The 8,416-nt window shown below is 49.0% G+C and overlaps 1 protein-coding gene across 3 annotated transcripts in view; it reads left to right on the top strand.

Annotated features, from left to right (window-relative positions):
• Nucleotides 1-561: 561 nt before the first annotated feature.
• Nucleotides 562-8,416, top strand: part of LOC144953765 (ceramide transfer protein-like) — a 95,481-nt gene continuing 87,626 nt past the window's right edge. The window contains exon 1 of one of the 3 annotated variants that reach the window (XM_078884385.1): nt 562-1,123. In XM_078884385.1, the coding sequence (XP_078740511.1) occupies nt 836-1,123 (288 nt within the window). In that variant the 5' untranslated portion in view covers nt 562-835. The remainder of the gene's footprint in view (nt 1,124-8,416) is intronic. The other 2 variants (XM_078884398.1, XM_078884404.1) reach the window with 2 other exon arrangements.

The raw sequence follows: 8,416 nt of genomic DNA, 5'->3' as shown, positions 1-8,416 counted from the left end.
CTCACCTTCACCCCCACGGCCCCCACCCTCAAACCCGACGCCACTCCCCGCGTGACGTCACCGCCCGCACACACACAACGCCACCCCCCTCCCCCCTCCCTCCCAGAGTGTCAGCGGAGCAGCGGCAACAGCGGCGCGAGTAGCGAGAGGGGGGCAGAGACAGCGAGAGACATCGAGGAGGGGTAGAGACTAAGAGAGACAGCGAGAGAGAGGGGGGCAGAGACAGCGAGAGACATCGAGGAGGGGTAGAGACTAAGAGAGACAGCGAGAGAGAGGGGGGCAGAGACAGCGAGAGACATCGAGGAGGGGTAGAGACTAAGAGAGAGACAGCGAGAGAGAGGGGGGCAGAGACAGCGAGAGAGAGAGAGTGGGGGGCAGAGACAGCGAGAGACATCGAGGAGGGGTAGAGACTAAGAGAGAGACAGCGAGAGAGAGGGGGGCAGAGACAGCGAGAGACATCGAGGAGGGGTAGAGACTAAGAGAGAGACAGCGAGAGAGAGGGGGGCAGAGACAGCGAGAGAGAGAGAGTGGGGGGCAGAGACAGCGAGAGACATCGAGGGGGGGGTAGAGACTAAGAGAGAGACAGCGAGAGAGAGAGAGTGGGGGGCAGAGACAGCGAGACATCGAGGAGGGGTAGAGACTAAAAGAGAGACAGCGAGAGAGAGAGAGAGTGGGGGGCAGAGACAGCGAGAGAGTGGGGGGCAGAGACTGTGTGAGAGAGAGAGAGTGGGGGGCAAAGACTAAGCGAGTGACAGCGAGCAAGGAGACACGTCGTGTTCGCAAGCAGCGCGACAACAACAACAAGAAGCAGAGCGAGCAAGCGAGCGAGCGAGCCATGTGTGACGAGCAGAGCCCAGAGTACTCCTCGGACGAGGTTGGCGACGAGGACGACCATGAGGACGTGGACGATCTGATGTCTGTTGCCTTTGCCGAGGCTTCTCCTCCTCCGCCCCCGTGCGTGGAGCGCCGCGTGGGCTCTCTGAGCAAGTGGACCAACTACCTGCACGGGTGGCAGGAGCGCTGGCTGGAGCTGCGGGACAGCACCCTCAGCTACTACAAGAACGAGAGCGACTCGGCCTACGGCTGCCGCGGATCCATCTGCCTGAGCAAGGCGAACGTCGTGGTAAAGGCACGCGCCTTGGCAGTGCAAAACACGGGGGTGGTGGTGGTGGTGGGGGGGTGGTGGTGGGGGGGTGGTGGTGGTGGTGGTGGGGGGGGTGGTGGTGGTGGTGGTGGGGGGGGTGGTGGTGGTGGGGGGGTGGTGGTGGTGGTGGGGGGGTGGTGGTGGTGGTGGGGGGGTGGTGGGGGGCTGGTGGTGGTGGGGTGGTGGTGGGGGGCTGGTGGTGGGGGTGGTGGTGGGGGGCAACGCGAGATCGATACACGTCGTGCTCGGATTATGGACTTGCTGCGTTCATAGACTACGTACATACAGCACACACACTGTATCAATACTTAGTACATACAGCACACACACTGTATCAATACTTAGTACATTCATAGACTACGCACCGCACCAGGTACTCATTTGAGGCTGAGTCGGCCTAGGGGAGGCCCAGGACCGGTTCAGATAATCGTCACTGGAATCGAACCCGGGTCGCCAGCATCGCGGCGCACCGCATTTTCCACTACACTACCACTCCACTTGCACTCCACATACAACATACATACAACATACATATAACATACATGCAACATACATACAGCGCCCATACATGATACGTAATTACAGCAAACATACTACGCATAAGCACATAACCCAATGCACAAACCGTATTTACATATACCTACGCAGGAACACCTGCACACACACACCCACCTGATTACCTTATACGTGTACCGTATTTGCATACGCCTACACATTAAACCGACATGCACATCTATGTAATGAATTGATCTACACCTGTGTTAATTCAGTGCCATGCATGTACAAAGCCAGAGACCCCAGTATAGCCTGTAACAGACTGTCGGGACAAGGGCTGTTAGCGAGCACCTATGAAGGCCGGCAGGGCACACCACACGTGAACCACACACGTGCTGCAGAACACACCACGTGCTCCAGCACATGTACTGCAGAACACACCACACACGTGTGTACACACGCTCGGACATTCATCTTCCCCTTTCACTTCCTTCACTCGTGCCCCCCCCCTCCCCCCCCAGTTACACACACACGTGAAACTTAATCACAGACCCCCCCGCCCCCTGCCTCTGTTGTGTCCCAGTTCCTTCTCGCAGCCCCCCTGTTTATCCCACCCCCCCAACCCTCACTACCTGCCCAGCGCCCCCCTTTCCATTGCTCCCCCACAACCCCACAGAGGCTGATATCAACTCTTGACCCCTTCACAACCACCGTCTCTTACGCCCCCCTCCCTCCTCCTCCTTTGCCACACAAACCAAAGACAAAGACCCCCCCCCCCTCCACAGCTCCCGTAATAGCCTGAATTGTCTTTTGGGGCAAGTGCTGTTAACGAGAGGGGGGTGGGTGGCCTGCACCACGCCCAGCCGCCTTTGTCTCCCCACTCAATTGAGGCCGAGTAGACACCTGGCTGTTCCCACTCTGACCATTGTCACCCCCTGTACCCCCACATGGGGACAAGATCCTGGTAACACCCCTACCCTCTCTGAGCCTTGCACCTCCCAGCCGAAGCCTCTCTTTGAAAAAGTATCAAAACAATAAACGAACGTGTACAACGTGTGCACAACATTCACCCACACACCCCCCGTCGTGCCCCCCTTTTTATGATGATCACCCACCCCATTTTCACGTGCGTACTCACAATTCATCAGAACTACCCCCCCCAACTCTCTTATCTCCCTCTTACACACAGCACACGACCATGAAACACTCCGTTACAGGAATAGACAACACGCACACAACCCAACACTCACCGCTCCTTCTTTACAATGTGTCACAAAGATCCCCCGTGTAGCCTCAACAGACTGTGGGGGCAAGTGCTGTTAGCGAGCACCTATTAAGGCCGGCACGGCACACGGGGAGGTGGGTGGCCAACACCACGCCCGGCCGCCTTTGTATCCCTGGTGGCAATGTTCACATATCGCACCAGGTACTCATTTGAGGCTGAGTCGACCTAGGGGAGGCCCAGGACCGGTTCAGATAATCGTCACTGGGTGTTGACCGTGAGCAGGAATCAAACTCGGGTGGCCAGGTTCATAGCGCAGCGCGCTAACCACTACACTACCACTCCCTTACTGTTTGTCGAAGCTTCATTGAATGAAATATCTCTTTTAAGAGTTGTCACTTTGGGTGTGTGGGCGGACATTTGTTTTGAGATTTGTTGTTAAGAGTGAGAGAAAAAATAATTTTCAATTCGACGGTCATGCGTGACGCCACTTTGAGCCCAAGGACATGTACGCAGTAACGACAACTGGGAGCTAAAATGACACGCACGTCTAATGTTTTTCTTGAATGTATTTATTCTCATCAACGAAGGCTCAAACGCGTGCAATAACAGCCCGAAACGCATCACAACTGCGCGTTATAGGTGTGCGTAAATGCGATGTTATATCGGGGTTTTGTGTGATGCGTTCGCCTTTAAGTGCACGTGTTAGGAGGTTGCGATTAGCACCCAGTAAACATGGCCCAACGTTGGCCCATGCTTACGGGGTATTTGGCACGGAGACAGCCAGGGTGAGTGTAATGTGGCCCACAGGTCTCTCTCTCCTGTGTGACAGTGTAGCCGAGGGTTGAGCACACTCCAGAAAGGAACCCCGGGTTCGATTCCCACCACCGGATTAATTTCATAATTGCCGTGCAATAATACTGCATGTTGAATGGGTGGTCGCAGCGTTTGTGCCAGTGTACAGGCGCTAACCGAGACAGACTGGTGATTGTTTTCACGTTGTACCTGCTGAGCGGGGGGGGGGGAGTTTGAAATGAATGTGAAGGTTAAATTAATTTGCGGTACTTAGTCACTGTTTTACCACGTATGTATGTTCTATATGTTGTACTTCTTTGCAGCATACCTAGCCAACCGTGTGAATCGGAGGTGGCCTGTGTTTTTTTTTCTCACGAGCAAACTGGGCCCTGGAGGTGTGGCAGACGTAACCAAATCTTTAACCGCCTCCTCTCTGTGTGACTTTGTAAAGTCGGCGACGTGTTTCCTCATTTCAACATCCAGCCCGGCAGCCTCTGGCGGTCCCCACCCCCTCCCTCACGTTTGTCCCTCCGTGCTGCGTGCTCATTGGGCACTTTTCTCTGGGTGCCACATTGATGAGTGAAGCGTTGAGTTTTTATACTTCTGCGTCCTGGGAAGTCGTCTTCAGGCTCCTAGCGAATGCGGCGAAACGTCGGACATAAGGCCGGAACACCACGCGGCAGAGCCCGAATACAAGGCAGAGAACGGAGTGTGGTTGTTTCCACGATTTGGGACGTACATTTCAGACAATTTAAATGATGGGGTAGTCAGAATAATGATGAAGTGTTTTTGTTTTGGGATTACTATATCAACCATTTATGACTAATTCATTGAAACATGATTTGTCCACCTCGATAGGGCATAAATGCTGAAAGTATCATGGTTTCGGACAAAAGTGTGCTCGGCAACATGGAAGGAACCGGAAAGAGAGGGAAGACCTTCCAGATAATGGCTTGACGACATCAGAGATTGGTGCCAGAAAGATGTGGCACTGCTTGAGCATATTGCCACAAGACAGAGGAAAGTGGAAATAAATGCAGTGGTGGACGTCTACGGGCCATCTGCCCCATGGGTCGTGGTGGTGATCGAACAAAGATGAACCGATGTATTGATTCATGCTCCTCCTGCACTTGTGAGCGAGGTGTTCGTAACTGCCCTCTCTCACGGCACCGAGGAGACATTTCATGATAGAGACTTGTATGCACGTCGATGAGGTGTGTTTTTATTGTTATATCATCCAGTGGTGGCACATGCATCCAGTTTCATCAGGCAACAGAGCACACCGAGTGCTTTCCAGGATTAACCGATCGAGTGAACTGCGATGAAAGTAGCAAAAAAAAGATGAATATAGCCTTAACAGATGTTTAGGGCAAGTGCTGTTAGCGAGCACCTATAAAGGCCGGCACGGCACACGAGGGGGTGGGTGGTCAGCACCATGCCCGGCCGCCTTTGTCTCCCTCGTGGCGATGTTAACACACCGCACCTGGTACTCATTTGAGGCCGAGTCTACCTAGAGGAGGCCCAGGACCCGTTCAGATCAACGTCACTGGTGTTGGCTGTTAGAAGGAATTGAATCTCGGTCACCAGGTTTGTAGCGTAGCGCGCTAACCGCTTCGCTGACGCTCATCAGTACATGCTCCATCACAGGCACATTCAATCCACGCAGAATTCCTGGGAGAACTCGTGTGGTGGGTGTTCAGTCGACATTGAGCAATGATTCAATGATGGAAACTGATTATTACGTGAATTTAACAAACGGTTACTGACGTTTATGAAAATTATGTGAGAACAATATAATGCTATATCTTTAGGCTAGAGAAGTAGAAAAAACTGTTCAAATGAGAAAAACACGAGAAACAATGCAAACGAGGTGGTAAAAATTAGACATTTACTATTCTTAAATTAAATTGCACCCAAAGTCATCAATTCTCAGGGGGGAGGGGTGATGTGGGAAGGGTGGGGGCAGGTGTGGAGGGGGGGGGAGAATGTATCATTACATGCTGAGTCTCCAGCACTGGATCATTATCACACGCTGCCTTCACACTCCAATTATCGTTTAGTGGCCCTGCTTATGCATCGCTTGAGACGGGCAACCACGCGCCGCCACTGAACCCATCTCTGTATCAAGGCTCGCCGGTAATGGTCGGACAATGCTGGCAGTGGATCAGCATTTGAAAGGGAATGCACATGAAGGGTCAACCGAGATGGAGCGATTGAAATCAAGATACATGGTGGAGTGGATTCATAGCGGTCGATGACCGTAGACAAGGCATTGGCATCACTATGGTTGTGATTATGATCAGGACTGGATAGATGGAATTGCTGATGATTAAGAAATTGACGATTGTACATGTACGACTGCTACTGCGTGTGCTGTAGCAACAGTGTGCTGCTATGTTCTGAGGTTTGGGACCATGGCCTATGTATAGCAAGGTGAGACATTGGTAAGGAAATGGTAGGTAGTTATATGTATGTTGGACTTCTTTCACAACGTAGGTAATCAACCGTGATAATCGAAGGTTGGTCGATGAGTCATCAGTAGGCAGGTACAGATACAGTTGAAAGGTTGGGCAGATGTAGGTAAATATAGCAGAGCGCTTGTTACAGTTGTAGTTGAATTGGGCAGGCAAAGGTACCTTTTTGGAAAAGGTAAACAAGCATATTTCAGGCCTATTCTTTGCAACGTTCGTGTATTTCCTTGCCACGTGCTCACTCTGTGTACTCTTAAGAAAACGTTTAAAGAAATTGAGATCGCATCCCCAAGCAGTATTCTCCTGAAGTAAAGGTGTGGCTTGTCCTTGGTGAACGTTTTTGGTGAAGTTTTGCTGAAGGTTTGTTCACATTCTGTGTTTGGGAGAGATTTGTGCTGTCGCAAGTGTAAGCTTGCTATGGTATTGCCAGAATGGGCCCCGTAATGGATTTCAAGGGTACTTTCTAAATAAAGTCATGGCATAGGTGAACAGTGGCTGCAGGCGTAGATAAGTGTGTGTGTGGATATATAGTTTTAATGTAATCGTCAGACACGCACAAATCCGTATTATATTTAAAATAATTTCTTCAGGCTAACCTCAGACTGCGCATTGGTATGCCCTTGCCAAGTATTTTAAATGCGCCTTTTTATTGAAATGACAGTATATATTTAAATAAAATGAAGGCTGGTAGGCCAGTGCAATACTGGCGATACTACTGTTATTGTTAATCATTCTAAATGTATTCAATCAATGACGAGCAAGTGCAAGTTGGTAAGTGTCACCAATCTGCTGTTAGTGTCGGTCACACTCTTAACCACATACTGGTCACGTATCGGTACACACCTGATAAAAAAAAAGTCACTTGAACTATTGGTACCCATTACATAGACTTTGTGTCTTGAGATTGTCTCCTCAGGAATCAATGAAATGTTAAACGTTATCTCTTTACCCATAAACTGTGCAATACTAAAACATTTGGATATTGCATGGGTTTTTAGTGGAGGGTTTGTCATTTCTTCCAGAAGCATCGTTAACGGTGTAAAACATTGTAAAACGAGACAGACATATGATAATTGGTTTTTTACCCTTCTATCTGGCAACAAAACTGACACCTTTTTACAAGGAGTCATGTTTGCATAGACCGCAATACCTGCAGTCATAATACAAACAAAAGAACATAACTCTGATAATGTGCACTGTCCTTGAAGTTGATTGGTCCACACCCGAGACAGCTTTCCTTAGAGCTTAGTCTCACATGGGTTGGACCAGATGAGGCCAAAGGCGCCTTTTGGCGTCATCTGGTCCAACCCATGTGAGACTAGGCTCTAAGGAAAGCTGTCTCGGGTGTGGACCAATCAACTTCAAGGACAGTGCATACATTATCAGAGTTATGTTCTTTTGTTTGTATTATGACTGCAGGTATTGCGGTCTATGCAAACATGACTCCTTGTAAAAAGGTGTCAGTTTTGTTGCCAGATAGAAGGGTAAAAAAACAATTATCATATTTTTACTGGCAAATGAGGTTCCCATAGTGAGACAGACATATATAAACCACAAACTTCCGATTATGATGTGACTCGCGAGTAATCCAAAGGTCGCTGTATATAAGATAGGCCACAAACATTGTCATCTTCAGCATCACGATGCCACCATCATTACTCTTAATTCAAATTTATTTGATTCTACAGAATGCTTTGCTAAAAAATACAAAACAGGATACGTCCTCTCCCTACAGTATTGTAGGGAAACGATATTGCAGATCCTATTATCATCGGGTTGTCTGTGAATATACTCCATTTATCCGTGGGGAAAAAGCACGTGTGATAGTGGATAAGAGATTGTGCGAACCCTACAGCTCCCGCCGAGAATTGAGTTCTCCTGTATGGCACTTTCACTTTTAAGAAAAAAGACAATTAGGATTTTAAAACAAAATTACATCTATAAGGTGTTTTTTTTTCTATGTAAACTTTTACTATAAAATGCTTCTGTTGATCTCGGTGTTGCAGGGTAATTAGATGTAGATCGTAATTTGGCTGTTTCTGGTAATTGGTGAGATCGTGGGCTAATTTGCTTTTGATTTTGACCTTCTACATATATTGGTGAAAAGGTGATTCCATAAACTCAAATCAGGGCACATTGTTGCAATGAGCTTTTACTTGATAACATTAAGACAACTATGAAAAATAAACCATGGCAAATCCAGCATACATGTTCTTTTGTAATGCATTTGGGACCATTTTTACATCTGCATGTTTTATAATCTTTTAAGCATTTTTACTCTTTCTCTAA

Source organism: Lampetra fluviatilis, chromosome 3, assembly GCF_964198595.1.
Source record: "Lampetra fluviatilis chromosome 3, kcLamFluv1.1, whole genome shotgun sequence".
In the NCBI taxonomy this organism is placed as follows: Eukaryota; Metazoa; Chordata; class Hyperoartia; order Petromyzontiformes; family Petromyzontidae; genus Lampetra; species Lampetra fluviatilis.
The sequence above is the reverse complement of the archived record's forward strand: the minus strand, read 5'-3'. Positions and strand labels throughout refer to the sequence as shown.